Source organism: Erpetoichthys calabaricus, chromosome 4, assembly GCF_900747795.2.
Source record: "Erpetoichthys calabaricus chromosome 4, fErpCal1.3, whole genome shotgun sequence".
NCBI lineage: Eukaryota > Metazoa > Chordata > Cladistia > Polypteriformes > Polypteridae > Erpetoichthys > Erpetoichthys calabaricus.
Genome location: NC_041397.2, coordinates 135,539,784 through 135,558,504, shown reverse-complemented (window position 1 = coordinate 135,558,504; position 18,721 = coordinate 135,539,784). Strand labels below are relative to the sequence as shown.

General features: G+C 37.6%; 1 protein-coding gene across 5 annotated transcripts in view; it reads left to right on the top strand.

The window, feature by feature from the left end:
- scml2 (Scm polycomb group protein like 2) overlaps nucleotides 1–18,721 on the top strand; it is a 245,881-nt gene that overhangs the window by 43,062 nt on the left and 184,098 nt on the right. For 4 of the 5 annotated variants that reach the window (XM_051927107.1, XM_051927106.1, XM_028799818.2 and 1 more), the window contains exon 2: nucleotides 17,373–17,480. In XM_051927107.1, the coding sequence (XP_051783067.1) occupies nucleotides 17,459–17,480 (22 nt within the window). In that variant the 5' untranslated portion in view covers nucleotides 17,373–17,458. The remainder of the gene's footprint in view (nucleotides 1–17,372; nucleotides 17,481–18,721) is intronic. The other variant, XM_028799819.2, reaches the window with a different exon arrangement.

The window sequence follows — 18,721 nt, the reverse complement described above, 5'->3', positions numbered from 1 at the left end:
ATCTCTGAGCATTTTAATCCCAAAACTTTTCCAGGTATTAGAAACTGGATATACTTGCGAAGGTTGAAAAAGGTGGTTCTCTTGCAGAGGTGCCACTGATAAAAGATTTTCCATCTTAAAATGCTTTCTAATTTGGTTCCATATTCTGAGTGAGTAAAGCACAATTGGGTTATTAGTATATTTGCGATAACTTGCATTTATTGGAGAGCAGAGCAGGGAGTATAAAGAAGTACTACAAGATTTTACTTCTATTGCGGACCAAGCCTGTGTATGTTCATTTATTTGTGTCCAGGTTTTTATGGCTTGTATGTTTGCTGCCCAGTAATAAAACTGAAAACTAGGTAAAGCCATACCACCTTCTGCCTTAGGTCTTAGTAGGGTCGCTTTTGGGATACGTGGGTGTTTTGAGTTCCAAATGAATGAGGTTATTGTTGAATCTAACTGTTTAAAAAACGATTTATTGATATATATTGGAATGTTTTGAAATAAAAAGAGAGGTTTAGGAAGGATATTCATCTTAACAATGTTAATTCTTCCGGCTAGAGTGAGATGAAGGGTTGATCATCTATGCAAGTCTTGCTTAATTTTTTCCATACAGACGGCAAAATTTTGTTGATAAAGAGCTTTATGTTTACTTGTGATATTTACCCCATGGTATTTAAACTGATCTGCTATGGTAAAAGGTAGGGTGTCTAATCTAATATTATATGCTTGTGAATTCACTGGAAAGAGTATACTTTTATTCAGATTAATTCTAAGACCAGATATCTTTTGAAATTCTGTTAGTGCTGTTAAAACAGCAGGGACAGTGTTTTCTGGGTCTGATATATATAAGACCATATCATGTGCATATTAGGCTTGGGCGGTAATATGGTATCCCGCGGGATCTAAAAATAGCAACAGTATCAGTTTCAATACCGTTACACAGTCATAAAAACAATGCACTTATATGGGAGACAAGGATTAAATATTAAATATAATTTATTTAATGCCTAAAAATGCGTATGCGTGGTTGTCATCACGTGACAGCGTGGAGGAGAAAGAGAGAGGTGGGGAACCTGGTCTTGAAAAAGAACACAACTTCTGCAGTTTGGCATTATTTCGGGTTTCGACCGAATGAGAAGGGAGAGGCGGTAAATACGGACGAGGCAATTTGCAAATTGTGCAACAAAAAGGTGACCGTGAGAGATGGAAATACCTCGAACCTAAGGTCGCATATACGAAACTACCTCCCGATGCAGGACCAACAACATCTAGGTCCACCGCCAGTACGCAGCCGACGATAATGGGGGCCTTCGGGAAAGCAACAAAGTACAAAAGGGACAGTGTCCGTTGGAAAACCTGTACTGATGCAGTGACAAAATACTTGGCGAAGGAAATGGTCTCTTTCCACACAGTGGGAAAAAAAGTCCTTTACAGACATGGTAAAGGTCCTAGATGCCCAGTACGAGCTGCCTGGACGGAAATATTTCTCACAAACAGCCGTCCCACATTTATATAGTAAAGTTAGAGACAATGTTCAAGTGCTGCTGTCAGCGGCAGACAGTTATTCCGTAACAACTGACATGTGGTCATCAGTTAACATGACACCATATATGTCTCTGACTGTCCATACTATTACACCTGACTGGAAACTTGAATCCAAATGCCTCCAAACTACGTATTTTCCCGAGAGTCATACAGCGGACAATCTTGCTGCTGCGCTCAGAGCTGCACTTCAGGAATGGCAACTTGACGAGAAAAAACTTTCAGCCATAACCACAGACAACGCTGCCAACATTCATGCCGCAATCAGGTCTCTGCATTGGCCGTGGCTATACTGCTTCGGTCACAATCTAAACTTGGCTGTCACAAATGGATTGCATGACCAGAGGCAAAAAACCGAGTGCGCCCTTGGACTATACCGTAAAATAGTCGGGGCCTTTTCACACAGCTGGCAACGTAAGCATGAACTCCACAAGAAGCAAGTGGACTTGGGACTCCCAAAACATAGTCTCATAACGGTAAGCATAAAATGTGCAGAGAGTTCCTCATGGGCAGGGCCTCAAATATAAAAAAAGGGGCATATATATGCTTTGCATCACATAAATAAATTATATTGAAAAGCAGGCTATATTAAAATAGAAAACCATTTTTTAAATTGTAATTTTTTTCCTGTATTTTTTATCAAATAAATGCAGGCTTGATGCGCATAAGGGACTTATTTAGCCTAAAATAAATGTGCATGCAAATTTGACCAAATGGAATAATGTACATTAATGGACATTTATTTATGCATTCATTCGTTTATTTAGGCCTATTTATTCATTCATTTGTTTATTTAGGCCTATTCATTCATTTAATCGTTTATTCATCATTCATTAATTCATCCATCCATCCGTCGGCAGGACTGCGCAACTCGCTTGGGCTCCAAACTGGCAATGGTGGAGCGCATCCTCGAGCAGGCCCAAGCGATCAGACACGTCCTGTCTGATGACAGAAGGAGCAGCCTGTCCCTGACCTGGCAGGACATGGACGTCTTGAAAGCTGTTCACGAAGCACTGAAACCAGTCGGTGACTTCACTGATATTTTGTCAGGAGAAAATTATGTGACCAGTTCCTGTATCCTCCCCATACTACAGCTCTGCAGGGACAATGTGTTGGCTGCGTCAGAAAATGACCTCCAGCTAACAAAGTCAATCAAAACTGGAATTCTAACAAAGCTGGAGGCCAAGTATGAATCCAATTCAGTGCGCAAAATATTGCGAAAATGCACTTTCCTCGACCCTCGTTACCGTGGAGGATATGAGATGGATGACAACGCATTGGCTGAGACCAAGGCTGAATTACAGGCTGAGATCGTGAGCTTAGAGGCAGCAGGTCCAGTGGCCATCAGAGTGGAAGAGGGAGAGGCGCAACCTGCACCCTCACGAAAAAAGATGACTCTGGGAAGTATGCTGCAAAAAAAATCTGATGCAATGGCAGGTCCCGTCGGCATCGGCACCGTAGAGGACCGAGTCGCAGCTGAAATAACAGCCTACTGTTTGGAGCCAGTTACTCAAGGAGACGAGGACCCACTTCTCTGGTGGAAAAATGCTGCCGGGCGTTTTCCCCAGATGTCACGAGTGGCACGAAAGTACCTGTGCATCTGTGCCACAAGCATACCATCGGAGCGGGTTTTCAGCACCTCAGGTAAAGTTGTCGGTCCACAACGTGCCCTGTTAAAGCCGGACAAAGTAAACATGCTTGTTTTTCTAGCGAAAAATCTTGGCTAGATTGATGCCACTTGCCATTCGTTCCTATTCGCACTGTGTTTATTTTTATTTATTTAATTGATTCAAGTATTTTTATTTGGTTTACGTTAAAAACAATATTGGAAAGAAGACTGGAAAGAAGTTTTTGTTTAGGACTATTGCTTTGCAGTACTTTTTATAATATGGATGATGTTTATGTTAATTCAACTCTGGTTGACTGTTGTGGGTCTATTTGCACTTTTTTATAAGCTGCTCTTCTTTGTTATTAAAAGTTGTTCAGGCGGTGTGATTTAATTTAATTGATTTGTGTGCGCGTCTCCGCGTGAAAACTGTTCTGGATGTTTATGTTAATTTAATTCTGTTTGACTGTTGTACTTGCACTTTTTTATAAATTGCTATTTGTTGCTAATAAAAGTTGTTAATATTGTTCTGCATGTTATTTTGTTATTGTTTCAGTATCAGTTTCTGAACGGTTTAGGCACAAGCCAACAGTTTGGTGACGCTGTCTGAGCTTTACGTCACTTTTTTTTTTATTATTCACGGTAATACCGTATGCCGAGGTAAAATAGGGAGGAGGTTTGACGGTATCAAAATTTGGATACCGCCCAACCTTACTGCATATAGAGAAATTTTCTGTTCCAGTCCTTCTCTGACAATCCACTTTATCTGATAAGAATTTCGGCAGTGAACCGCCAGTGGTTCAATAGCGATTGCAAACAGTGGCGACAAGGGACATCCTTGTCTGGTACCACGTTCTAGCTTAAAGTAGTCTGAGCAAATGTTATTAATACAAACTGAAGGTTCTGGATTGGTATACAGTAGTTTGATCCATGCACAAATATTCGGGCCAAACCCAAATTTCTCCAATGCAGTGAAGAGGTAGTTCCATTCAATCATATCAAATGCTTTTTCTGCGTCTAATGATAGTAATATCTCTGGGGTGTTTGATTTTGCTGGTGAATATATAACATTAAACAAGTGTCGGAGATTGGAAGATAGGTGTCGGCCTTTAATAAATCCAGTTTAATCCTGTGATATTACCGAGGGCAGCACTTTCTCCATCCTTCTAGCTAGAATTTTTGAGAGTATCTTAACATCATTATTCAGGAGTGAAATTGGTCTGTATGATGCACATTGTAACAAGTCCTTATTTTGTTTAGGAAAGACAGTGATTAATGCTTGTTGAAATGTTTGAGGTAGTATTTGGTTGTCTCTAGCTTCTGTAAATGTTGCCAATAAGAGGGAAGCTAGCTGAGTGGAGAATTTCTTATAAAATTCTACGGGGTAACCATCAGGGCCTGCTGATTTCCCACTTTGTAGTGACTTTATAGCATCTAGTAATTCTGTTAGCGTTAGAGGTTTATCCAGTTCCTCAGCACTTAAAGCATCTATTTGTGGTGTCTGTAATGTATCCAGAAATACATTAGATTGTGTGTTGTCTTCTTTAAGGATTTATAATAATCTCTAAATGCGTGCATTATATTTTTATGGTCAATAATTTCTTCTCCATTCATGTTGGTGATTACTGGTATTGCATTGCGAACTTCTTGTTTGTGAATTTGTTGAGCTAAAAGCTTATTAGCTTTTTCTCCGTGTTCATAGTAATGATGTCTAGACTTATAAATAAGTTGTTCAGTATCTTTAGTTGTTAAGATGTTAAGTTCTGTATGCAGGGCCTGCCTTTTCCTGTGGAGAACTTCACTTGTTCTTCATCTATTCTAGTAATTTCGCTTCTTACCTCTGAGACTTTCTTGGTTTCTAATTTATTTCTGTGGGAAAGATATGAAATAATCTGTCCTCTTAAGAAGGCCTTTAGAGTTTCCCAGAGTGTTCCTGCAGAAACCTCTGTGGTCGTGTTTGTCTCTAGGAAGAAGCTGATTTGTTTGGATATAAATTCTGTGCAGTTCTCGTCTCCCAATAGAAGAGGGTTAAGGCGCCATCTGCGAGGTGAGTGTGAGGGGCTTAACACTAGAATTACCAGCGTCTACGAAAAAACTCGTAGATCCGGCCCACCTTAAAACCATTCGCAGCTCTCTTTTGTCTTCTAAATGTGCCGATTAAGATGAGCCAGCAAGCAGCTGGCTATTCCATCCCCCACCGTCGCAGAGCGTTCACTAAGTTTTCCCAGCTCATGCCTTGTTTGATTGTCTGGGAGTGACTGAACTGCTAGAGTTTTAGTGTGGAAATAATAGCTCGCTATTTGGAACACACACAGTTCACGTGTGTTCCATTTCTACAGCAATCTGTGTAAACACATTTTTAAAACAGAAACGTTTTTCATATTTTAGTAGTAAATGACAAAATGTAGGCATAAACTATATAATGTATGAAGCCTGAAGTCCAAATATCAAAGAAACACTTTCACAAAAGGTACAAAAAAAAAAAAAAAAAAGCCGCCAAAAAAAGCTGCCTTAGTGTGGGACATTGACACCTATTTACTATGATTGCCGCCGTGGCGCAACAGTATCAGTTGCTGACTGGTACTATCTAAGAGTGGATTTAGAACACAATTAAAGTCCCCTGCCATTATAATTTTATGAGTGTTCACATTGGGAATGGATGCAATTAGATTTTGCATGAATTCCTTATCATCAACATTGGGTGCATAAACATTTATCAAAATCATTTTACTGTTATATAAGTTGCCCATGACCATCACATATCTCCCTTCAGGGTCCGATACTACATCTGATGCTACAAATGGAACTGTTCTGTGTATGAGAATTCCCACCCCTCTAGTTTTCTTTATAAAGCTAGAATGGAACATTTGGCCAGTCCAGTCTTTTTGTAGTCTGAACTGTTCCTTGCTTAGTAAGTGGGTCTCCTGTAAAAATACTATTTTAGCATTTAAGCCTGTTAGGTGAGAGCATACTTTCTTTCTCTTTTATTCGTGATTCAGGCCTTTAACATTCCAGCTTACAAAGTTAACTGTCCCATCATGGAGACATTGATTCTGAGTTTTTAATGTCATTTTATAGTCTTAACTGGTAATGAGGCAGTTTTAATCTTAGTTTCAAAATTCCCCATGTGTTATTGCATTTTAGCCTATTGTTGCATTGATATTTATAGTTATAGGGCTTATAAGAATAGATTAGATGTAGCCTGCTCTCCTTCTCTCCCCCCTTTATCCCCCCACCCCCCCCATTTTGCCTCCCCACATGAGGCTTGATCCCACTTTGCGATGTCCCGGTCCTCTGATATACGAAGAGACGGAGCATGTCCAAAACAAAACAAACCCCACCCCGCAGCGGCGTTAGAGAATTAAAACACAGAGATATCTATTACAGCTGAATTCTTAATACTATCTGCCAAAAATATAATCATTAACAGTCTTTAAGCTTAAAATAATCTTCAGCACTTTTAAGATATTAAGATTTTAAGATTTAAAAAAAAGAAGAATCAGCCCTGGGAATGATTTTAAAAAGTAGTCTAGGATAAACATGGTAATTCCTACTGTAATAGTATAATGTAATAGTAGAAATAGTAGAAATAGCAATAAACCAAGGGTATGATGTTAAACAGTCTACTTTAAGGTAGTAAAAAAAAAAAAGAAAAAAAAATCCTACAAATTTCATAGGGCTTGAGCTTTCTCGTTTCTCAGGTATACCCTCAATTCTTATATTGTTTCTTCTGCACCCATCTTCCAGGGCCGCAAGTCTGTCTCCAAGTTTTTTACATTCGGAATTCGCAGCTGTGACTTTTTCATCGGCGTTAGGCACCAATTGTTCCGCTGTTTCAACTCGAGCCGTGAATGCCTGCTTAACGTCATCCAGCTGATCTGTAACATCATTGATCTGGTCGGCAAGTATTTTCAGTTTGGACCTAGTTTCTTCGATGTGTTCCTCTAATTTCTCCAACATGCCTTTAAAGTTCACGTCAAAACGTTTAAATAGACGCGTTTCCTTATCTTTGTTATCCTTCTTAAGCTCGTTCTTAAGCTCAATGTTCGCCTTCTTAAGATCATTCTTGTTATCTTTCTTAAGCTCATTTATGGCCGTAGCCATGGCGACAGCAAGTGTAGCGATCATCTCTTTCAGTTCGGACAGTTCGTTTCGGATTTCGTGCTCTGTGAGTGGAAGTGCAGCTCCTGTTACAGCAGGTGCTGCGGGCTCGCAATGAGTAGATGAGAGCACATCCTGCAGGGCCTTTTCTAGTCTCGAATGATCCTCAGAAATCGGCGATCCATTGCGACCTGTATCACTTGCACCTTTGCTCCCATTTTCACTCTCGACTGGTGACGATACAGTGGAGCAGGGTCCCAGGAAATCTGCTCATTCATCTGCCTGTTCCTGGTCAGTCTCCGAGAGGCCATACCTAGCACTCGGGCCGGATGTCTGTCCAGACTTTGATGCAGCTTTAAGTTTCTTTTCCGGTTCTTTCTGACTTTTCTTCTTGTTACTCATGCTTGTATATTGTAGTAGACGTTCCTTGGTCGGGTTAAATACAGGATACCTCTAAATAATATGAAATACGTGGGAAAATAAAGCCGCTTCTAGCGGAGCTCTGCTTCAGACGTCCATCTCCTATAAACGGACGAGATCACTTTAATATTTCATTCAAAAATCTCAAACATTGTGCTTTATTTTCTATTGATATTGATCTATTATTCCATCTCAGGCACAAACAATTTATAGACAGACTTTTGCACCCGCAGGCCTGGAAAGATATCAAAAAATAAGAAAAGAGTTTCTACTGTGTTCGGACAGGTGTGACCTTCAAAATCACGTGGGTTAAAGAAGAACAGGACTCTTAGGCTTGAATGAGTGTGCAGATCCCACCTAGCTGTATTAAGGGAAACAAAGAAAAACAAGCATGTAGTGTGAAGGTTAGGGGCAGTGAGACTTGAAAAGCCCACCATAAGAACAGTAAACCCATAATGAGCAGAGCAAGAGCAGGTAATAGGAGTATGGGCAGGCACAAAATGCCAGAGACAGCATCTGAGATTAAGAACAATATATACATTATCTAAACCTGTTTTTCCAGAGCAGGATCACAGGAACCTGGAGCCTAACCCAGCAGGTTTGGATGCAAGGCAGGAAAACTCCCTGGTATGCAATATATGATATGGCTGATGTTAAGAACAAAAAGAATGATATTTCAACTATCTGTTTTGAGAGAGAGAGGGAGAAACATTGAAAAAACAGATATTTTAAAGCATAATTCTGCTACTGGATTATTGTCACAATATCAGGTATTGTATTTTGAGCTGTGAATATGAACTAAAAAAGATAAATTAATAAATATAGAATAAATACAAAAACAAATTTGTATGTTTAGCTTTTCACCACTTGGCAGACTCGCCTCCTCCACGTACCTGTAGTTCAGTAGAGACATTGCCAACTCAGGGATTTTACAAGGTTTGCATTGCTTCATTGTTAAACAATGTTTTTAAAGCAAAAGTGATTGGCCAGCAACAATATGCTGATCTTGTATGATGACATTGTCAGTCTCTCGATCAGTGCCGTTTTATTTTCAAAAATTGGGAGTGGTCTCCCGTAGATTTTCTCGTGTACTCAGATATGGGGATGGATATTTGAGGAGTATACTGCAAGATAATGATTATATTATGTACAATAAAGAACCACCAACAACAAATCAAATCAAATTAATAATATATTGAACAATTATTATAAAAGTAAAGATGAATAAATTGGACTCTGCAGCTGTATGAATAAAAAAAAAAAAAATCAAATATGTGTTCAGGTAAAGTACCACTTCCGGTTAATGGATTCAGCCGAAAAGTTGTTACAGATCCACAATTCTGGTCTAACAACCACATGCCAAATTTCATCCATCTATCTAGTTCTGTTTTTGAGATCTCATGTTTATATATATATATATATATACACACACACACACAATTCCAAAAAACTGTATTTTGGGACTCGGGGAGTTCTAAAACGCCAAGATTCATCAAAATGTCAAGGTCGAATTTTTTTCATGATTAATATACTTTGTATACTTAGAGTGTGAAGTGGCAGGAGAATTACTGTCAACAAAAAGCAGGCACCTGAGAAATAAACTGAAACGTTACTCACTTGTGATTTTTCTGTCCATATGGTAAAGTTTTTGTTAAGCAGCACATTCCGATTTCAGGCGTTTGAATTGCATCTCGATATACAACAAATGCAAAGAAAGGCGACATGTAAATCACTTTCTATTCCACACGCTTTACACGTGTATTCAGCTTGCTCTGTCACCGCAAATGCTGTGTGAATGCCCGACCTCCATCACCAGCCTCCGTTCACTGGATGAATATGTGAGGGTGGCTCGTGGTGGATGGCTTTCAGTTTTAGAGTTAAAAGTTATAAGGATTAAAAACTAACGGCAAGAAAATTAATTCAAAAACAAAAACTAAAATTATGTTTAGTAAATTATTTTATTTCAGTTAGTCTTTCCAGCTACTTTAATAGTTTTGTTTAGTTTTAGTTTTTCAATTCAGGTTTGTTATTTTATTTCAGTTTACGAAAATGTTTTTTTAATAATAGTTTCAGTTTTGATTTTAGTTTTCATTAACTATAATAACCTTGGACGGCAGCCCCCCCGGGTTGCAATGGTGCCTAGGACTCACACAGGGCTTCATGGAAATTGGAGTTTGGTGCAGCCCTGTTGGGATCTGTGGGCACCGCCAGGGGGTGCTGTAGCTGCTGTTGAGCCCTACAGAGCAGCTCTTCTGCCACACCCGGAAATGCTGCCGGAAATAAGTCATCAAGCACCTGGAGCACTTCTGGGAGTGCCATAAAAGGAGCCAGCAGCCACTTCACCCAGAGCCAGAGTCGGGAGGAGGGAGACACGAAGCTTACTGTGGAGGAGAAGAGATAAGGAGGAAGAAAAGTATTATGTTGTGCTTGAGACTCTGTGTTACACTTGTGGGGAACGGGGAAGGCGTTTCCTACAGGGGAAAAAGAAAATAAAACTTGAGTCCTATGCCTGTCTCTGTCAGAGTTGGCCTTTACAATATTCAAAGGAGGTGATGAGGAGTTGTTGTTAGCAGTAGTAGTATTGTCACTAACCTGGCTGTTACAGACATTTAAGTTTTATTAAAAGGGCCATGTTATGACCTAACCAAAAATTAAAAAGTTTGAATAGTTTAAAAATGCAACTAATTGCTCATCTAAAATATTGGAGCATAAGGAAAAAATGGATGGCAGAATACATTTGTACTGATGAGGAAGGATCCAGGGGTCTCCAGTCAAAGGAGTTAGACTGCTTTCACTATTATCCTTTGACATTCAGAGGACCAAGGATGATGGATAAACATTTTTAACACATGTATTCTCATGACAAGATGTAATTTACATATTCTTGAATAAATATTACATTTTAAATATCTAAACTATCTTTTTTCAAATTAGAATATAATATTCACTTATTTTTTCAATTGTATAATATTGAATTGTAATAGTAAATGTAAAATTGCATTTTATCAGTACATTTTATGTCCTCAATTCAAAGGAATCACAGTAATACTGATTTTTGACTAGTCAAAATGTCCTTGGAATTTTTTTTTTTATCTCCTAAATGCTGGAATAGTTTATTCTCTTTTTAAATTTAGGTTATTCTTTGTAACTGGCGTGCCATCAACAAATCATTCCTACCTTGAATATGATCCTGCCAGCACACTCTGTTTGCTACAACACTGTAGTAAAGCAGGTTCAAAATGAAATGACAGTAAAATATGTAATTGGCTGAGCATTTATTTTCTTTCTTATATGTAAAATGTACTACCACAATCTCACTTTGTAGAGAGAAAAAATGAATTTTGAACTATACAGTGCTAAATGGTGATGCTTCTTTAAATGATGCATTGTTCTAGTGTTACTTGATATTCTTCTGAATCAATGTCTAATTTAAAAAATAATTGCTTGTCTTTTAAAATTTAGCTTTTCAAAATCAGTCTTTCTATAGTAGATGTACAGTATATCACTCTGAATGACAAAGCAGTTTAAAATTCCAGACCGGTTCAGAGACTTCACTGTAAACGCATGTACTGTTTATACATTGCAGATGTATGCATGTGTTCTTTGAAATAAACCATGAAAAGTGTTATCATCATGACTTTCAGTTCACAGGACATCTTGGTATGTACAATATGTATGTGTTTATTTTCTTTAACCTTTTGTGGTTAGCTCCATTGAAAAACTTAACATAATAAACTAGCCCACAGATGATCTTTTATTAAGTTTTGGGATGCTTTAGTTTCTGCAAATAATGATTAAACAAGCTTAGCTTCATATTTGTAGGCTTTTTTTGGTTGTTAGCATTATAGTTTTCTTTGGTTAAAGTATTCAGCATACAGTTTGTGCTATATATGTAATTGTACCTAAAATGTTAATTTTAAACTAAAATGTACTCTTGTAGCTTTCAAATGACTGACTATTTTAAAACTGAAAATATGCCTTACTTCATACTTCTATAACATAGTTGTGTAAATCTTCATCCTGAATGACAAGGCATAAATAAAACTTTATCAAACTTCCTTTTTACAACAATGACTTGTAATAAAACATATGTTAGACATGAATGTAATTATTAATGACGGGAAACAAAGTACATGAGAAGCATTAAAAATAGAAAAAATATTACTCTGACCTTGTGTTGCTAAAGGAAATACATGGGTTATTGCATTCTAGAAGATGCAAAGCAAGTTTTCAATTACCCTTTTTTCTGTCTTTGGTTCCCCAGGGTGTCATTTTTTTTTTTTTTTAAGTAATCTTTTAGATCTCAAATGTAAATGTTCTCTTAAACAATCTCTTGTAGTGTTATGCAATGAAAAGGCAGTTGGGCATTGCTGCCTAGATATCTAGTTGCACCTGTGTTTGTTTTGTGCATTGCTTAAAGAACTATATTACCATATACTGTACATCTTCACTTCTGATTACAGTGTCTGTGGAATAGTTGAACCAACATGGATTTGTTTTATGTTGGATTAAATTTGTGTTTTTGTTAAAAGAAAATCATGCAAGAAAATGTTATTTTCCATGTTCTTGAAGGTCCATCCTGTCAAAGAACAGAGACTTCGTAAGATCAGCCCCTGTACCATATTTGATAACTGGCAGCATCAGTTTTTGCTTGATATGATTGTTTTGAGCTAATACACAATCATGGTTTGTCATTGGTTTCAGGAACATTTTTGATTGCCAACGAGGGGGAGAAAAAAATGTCTCAAACTCTGACCAGCATGCCTAGTATCTAGTAGTATTCAAAGAAACCAATGCATTTTTTTTTGGGTTATAATTCTTTATTGGCATGTGTATGGGCAGGTGTAAAGACCCAAGTGTCCTTGATAAAGGCTAAATCCTTTTGGCCAGATGACTGGGTCAGAGCATTTTTGAAAAGACCAAGCTTATGGGGTGCTCATAGTCAGCCATGGTAGCCACTTAATGACAGTGGTCTGAGAAGCAAAAAAACATGAACCACAGATTGGGTGTCCGGTGGCCAAGACTCATTGATGTGAGGGGCCACTAAAACCAATCCCATCAGTAAGAACCAATTGAAGGGCTACCTTTGCACAGGTTGCAGATAATTTTAATGATGGTTATAGGATTAAGGTGTCACAGTGCATTAAACCCTGCTGTATATGGGTCTGTGTAACCTCAGGCCAGTCAAAATGCTCATGATAGCCCCCCCCCCCAATCCCCCACTGTTAAAAGTGCCTACAATGGGCATGCAAATGTAGGAACTGGACCTTGATCAATGGAAGAATTTTGCCTGGTCTGATGTGTCCTGTTTTCTGTTGCATTATGTGGATGACCAGGTATGTGTGTAATTTAGCTGGAGAAGAGATGGCACCAGAATGCACTGTGGGAAGTAGATAATCCAGAAGATGTAGTATAATGCTGTTGGGCAATGTTCTGCTGAGAAACACTGAGGCTGAGTATTCATGTGGTTGTTAATTTGGTGTATTCCACCTACGTAAATATCTTTGCAGGCCAGGTACATCCTTTCACGGCATTGGTATTCCCTGATGGATGTTGCATCTTTCAGCAGGGTAATGTTCTCTGCCTACTTTACAGATTATTTGGGAATGACTTAAGGAACATGATGAACAGGTCAGGGTGTTACTCTGGTATTCAAATTCTCCAGATCTTTAGTGGGTTAGAGCTGTTTTGGCAGCAAATGGAGGAGCAAAGGTATATTTTAGTTTATCAGTGTATTTGCTACTGTGAAGTCCCTGCATCAAACACAGTGAGCGTCTTAACACAATGTAACTTTTGTAGCAAATTGTTTCCCTTTCTTCCTCCCTCCCAACATTCCATTAACCACGGAATGTGTTTACATGCACACGCAAAACCTATGGAAATTTTAGTAATCCAATAAAGGGTAAAACCTGGTTTCATAAAAATCTCTGTGTACATGTGTAAATAATTTTCTGAAGTTCTCCTTTGGCATAACACTGTTATTAAACTGCACAAAAAAAAAGTTTAATTATCATTGGCCACCGTGAATCTGAAAACAAGCATAAAGCCTTTCATGACAATCTTGTGTTTTATAAATATTTTTAGTCCTTCATGTGCTGTGAAGTAAATGACACCTATTCTTGTTTTAGACACCCAACCGGAGCCAGTGATGATTTCACTACATGAACAGTGGCCACTGCATCATCAGACCACTCCGTTTCAACATATCTATGGCAAATAACTAGATGAAAACTAAATGATTGCACAGAGCACACTGTTTTCGGCTTGGCTATGTAGCGATTTCTAAAATACTGAGATTGTTACAACCAGGAGAAAGAATGATGTAATCAGCTGAGCATTTCCCTCAGTAAATATATCTTTATAATCTGTGAATAACAAGGGAATTAAAACATACTGATCGACACTTTAGAGATGGCTACTTCTTTAGTGCTGCTGTTCTTGAAATACTGGCAATGGTGGTACATTGAGAACCCAGAAAAAAGTGGTTGTGGGCAGCACAAATACAGGTAAAGTTCCGTTACAACGAACAGCCAGGGACCTAAAAAATATTTCATTGTAATGAAAATTTTGTTGTAATGAGATTCTGTATTGTTGCTATAGTGCTTTCTTTAATGTGCATCCAGACGTTTGCAATCATTTCAATAGCTTCTTTCATGTTAATTTTAATCTTCTCCTGTCTACAAGTTATGCTGATGGGAATTTTTCTCAGCATTTCCTTGCAGTAATACACTTTCAGGGTGCGAATGATGCCCAAATCCAATTGCTGAAGCACTGCTGTGCAATTGGGTGGGAGGAATTCAACACGAATATTATTTAAATGCGGAAGCATGTTGTGAGCAGCACAGTTATCAATCAGAAGCTGAATCAACCTTCTTCATATTGTGAGGTTTCTGAATTCTTTTGGGATCCCACCCACCAGGAACATCACACTGAAGTGCGTCCCGAAGCGCAATTGCCGCGTCTGTGTAAGATTGTTTGTCTGTTGCCGGGGCAGGGCAACAGCAGGCTTACAGCAGTGCAGTGAGGCGCCACAGAAGCGAATCCTAAAAGATCGTGGTTGCGCTGTAAGTCCCTGTCTTACACCCCAGAACTCGAGGCCGAGTCTCAGTACTTTAGCAAAACCAGCTTTATTCAGCTTGAAACAGGAACAGCAGGATTATTTATTGTAGTGTGATCTGCTATTCTCCTATACACAGACACTGCAGTCAGGCAGGGTTGTGGCCAGGTTAGTGGCCAAGTAATCCTGTTCCCTGCATTTACAATGTTCCTTGCATCACCCATTGAGATTTTTTCTGTTTGCTTCGGTGAAGAACCACAGCAGAGTTGTGAGCCTGCTGTTGCTCCGGCAACAGATAAACAGTCCTCCACAGACACGGTGATCGCACTTCGGAATGCTCTTCAGTGTGTTGTCCATTTGGGGAATGTCTGAAGAGAATTTCGAAACCTCACATTTTCTTGAATGAGTGCCATATTAATAGGAATGTTTCTTGAATGAGCATCACTGAACCACATAAAAACGGCTTTTTTGATGTCTTCAAATGCAGCAGTTCACATACATTTGCAACCCAAGATTTTTCTTCGTTTTTTGCTCATTATTTTAAGAAAGTTGACAGTGTCGATGGCGAAATTCCGAATTCACTGGCAACGTCTTTTTTTCTTTTTGCCACAATCGAGAGCTCCAATAAATGTAAAGTTTTTTTTTCCTAATATGAACAGTTATCGTTTTTTTTGTGTCTGTCGTTTCTATAGGAGGGTGACAATGAGTTAAAATCCAATGGAAATTCTTCAAAAAAGGTATTGCTGAAAACCACTGAAAACAAAAACAGCAAAAAAAAAACAGTATGAGGAAAGTTCGAAGAGAGAATTTATTTATTTATTTATTTTACAATGTTTCTGTTTGGGGATCACTGTGCACAACTGAGCTGTGACCACAGAACTAACTACTCTGTGGATGATTCATTCAAGCATTTCAAGTTCTTTTGGGCACTTAGTTGTAATGAAAGTATCTGCTGAATGTATAGTAACGAGATTTCTATAGACTCGTGTCATATGGGGAAACTGTAGGGACCATAAAAATAGTTGTAATAAAAAGTTTGTTGTAAAGAAATTCATTCTAATGGAATTTTACGTGTATATCTTAATTAGGCTGATGTTTAACCAGTCATGAGTGATTTTACCGACATTTCTTCTGTGCCGTAACTCAACTTTGAGTGATAGGTGGAAAGAGACTCATAGTTTAAATTGTGTACCTCTCCCCTTTGTCTTTGGTTATGTCAGTTTGAGTGCTCACTATCTGAACATAAACATTTCAATTCAGTTTTGAATGTTTAGTCTGTATTACATATTTGAGTTTATTCAAAATTTAATCCAGTATCATATGTTAAGTGATAAAAATGCTTTGTATTACATGCCTTTGAGTTTATAGAAATGGTTTTTGAGTATTACCTGTTGCTTCTTACTCAGTGTTAGCTCTTGTTTAGAGTATCTCTAAATTACAATTAAATCTGCCTCTGGGAAGTGTTTGCTAACCGGTTAACATCAAAGACTTTCAGCATGGATTATAAAATCTATTTATTCCTATTTTTGGTTTTAGTGACCCTTTTAAACACCTAAGGTCTATAATGCTTATTTTTTAAAATGTAAGATTTTTTTTTCTTGTTTTTGAGTAACAATTTGCATTTATTTATCTGCAGTTGATCCTGATAGCAAAGGCGGTTACCCTAGCTGTACCAGCCTACTACAGATCTATTTCAGATTGGATAACACCACAACTTTTGTAAAATTCGTAACAGATTAACAGAAAACCATCATCTGTTTTTAAATTGTTTGGCTTTTGTTAAGAATGTATTTGTTTAAGAAGCTAGAAGGTATCATGATGATATTTAATGGTTAGCGCTGCTGCTACCTCACAATTACAGAGCCTTGGGTTTGCATTCTATCCTGAGCATTGTCTGTGTGGATTTTGCACATTTTTTCCATGTCTGGTTGGTATTTCTGCTGGTACTCGCACATTTTCGGAATGTGTGAGAGAAAACAGGCCTAGGTTAATTGGTGACACTAAATTGTACCCTCTGCTGCTGGAATAGGCTGTGGTCCCTTACAAGTAAGCAATGGATGGAAATATAAAATCAATCGATTAGGCTAATTACAAAGCCTTTTTGGGAAAAAGTGTGTTTTATAGTCAGTTTCCTGTTTACCAAATTGTTATTGTCATACACTATAAGAGAAGATATCTCCTCATCCCGTGCACTTTCTCTCCTATTGTTTTGCCTTTTTTTAACCTATCTTTAGCTTACTTCAGTATACTGTGTAACATCAGTCTGTATGACACATCACAATTCTTTAACACCTGTATGTAAGGCTTACATTATAATGAGAAAATACATTTTTGTAATTTCAATGTATAAACATTATTTGTACTTTTGCACAGCTTCAAAAAAGAAGTAAAGACAAGTACAACTTGATATAAAGCACAACTAGAAGATTCTCATTCAACAGCAGTAAGCTATTGAAAAGCAGACTTTTTAAATTATCCTTCTTCAAATTTTTACGAGGTCTGGAGAAAATCAATCTTTAGGGCATACAAAGGCTTGTACTGTCCACCTCATCCATTATCAAGTTACAGCCTCTCCTTTATCCAACAGATACATTGTCAACTTATGGTGGATATGTTTGATGTTTTGCTTTTATAATACTGGTAATCATTTTTGTTTCTCAGTAGGCTAGCAGCATTGGTCTCTGTTTGTACTAAGACATTAAAGTGGTGGCTCCTGGAAAAGGAGAGAATAGAACCAAGCAGTCACTATGGGAAGACCATCAGCAAAAGGTGAGTGCAAGACATTTAGTGTTATGTATGGAAAATAATCAATTATTTAAGCTTTACTGTACTATTTTTACTAATTATTAGCATTCTTTCCAGGGATATCAGTGTTTTTTTTTTTTGGTTTTGTATGTGTCCATTATAACTGTTTTCTTTTGTTCATTGAAGAAATAGTTGTGAATTTGCTCAGCTAGCTAAATTTTCTAGTAGTTGTCCAGGTGATTCAAGTGAAAGCACTTTAATATGCATACATGTATTTGGTCATGAATACTGTAATTGAACAATAGAGATCCATATCCCAGCAACTGATGTTCATTTTGTTGCCTCTGGTTAGTTCATTAGGGAAAAGTATTATTGTTTGTTCGTAGCATTTCAAATGCAGACCCTGGGCACATCGTTAACATTTTACAATTTTATTTTATCAGAAGACACAAACATGTTACAAAAATAATTTGAAATTTTAATAATTAGAAATTTGAAGTTAGTTAGTTTGCCAGTTTGAAAACACTGAATGCAATAGCAACAAAGTTTTAAATGCTCAGTGGTTTGAAAGTATTATGTATTATGCAAAGTAAGTGCATCCAAAACAGGCTGAAGTTCATGATCTTGGAAAGGTCTGTAAAACAATAGACAAAGAATTTAGCTTGCAGCTGTCTACTGTAAAGCAAGTGGAATTTTCTCTATTTTTAGTGTTAGGAGGCCTAAAGTGCATGCCAGTGGGGCATACCCACACATTTCCATGTAAAATTTGGGAATATTAATATGCATTGTTTTAACCCTTGATAGCTAATACAGTGTGCTTTACAAAAACATGTTCCAGTTTTGTAAGAGCCTTATGTCATTGAACAAAGTGTTTTTTTGTTTTTCATTTAAGTTCTTTCTTATAAGCAGTTTTTATGGTTATTAGGAGCTATCTTCCTGTCTTTCCAAAGTAAAAAGCATCTTTTGATAGTACTAGTGTTTTGAAGTATTATTTTTTTTTGTCAGATAGTAATGTAACATCAGTGGTGTAAGTGAAATGCTATGACAGCACCAAGACTTGTATCTTCTAGCTGCACTTAACACATTTAGAATATACAGACAAAAAGCTGCAATGAATGTAGGATGAGTGTTTACTACTGGCATATGTAAATGTAAACAGCATATTTAATGGTCATGATTCTCTTGTGAGTAAATATGTATACGGGACATGGGGACTTCTCGCATTAAACTTTGGCAGTAACTTCTCTGAATTTGTTTTTCTTATA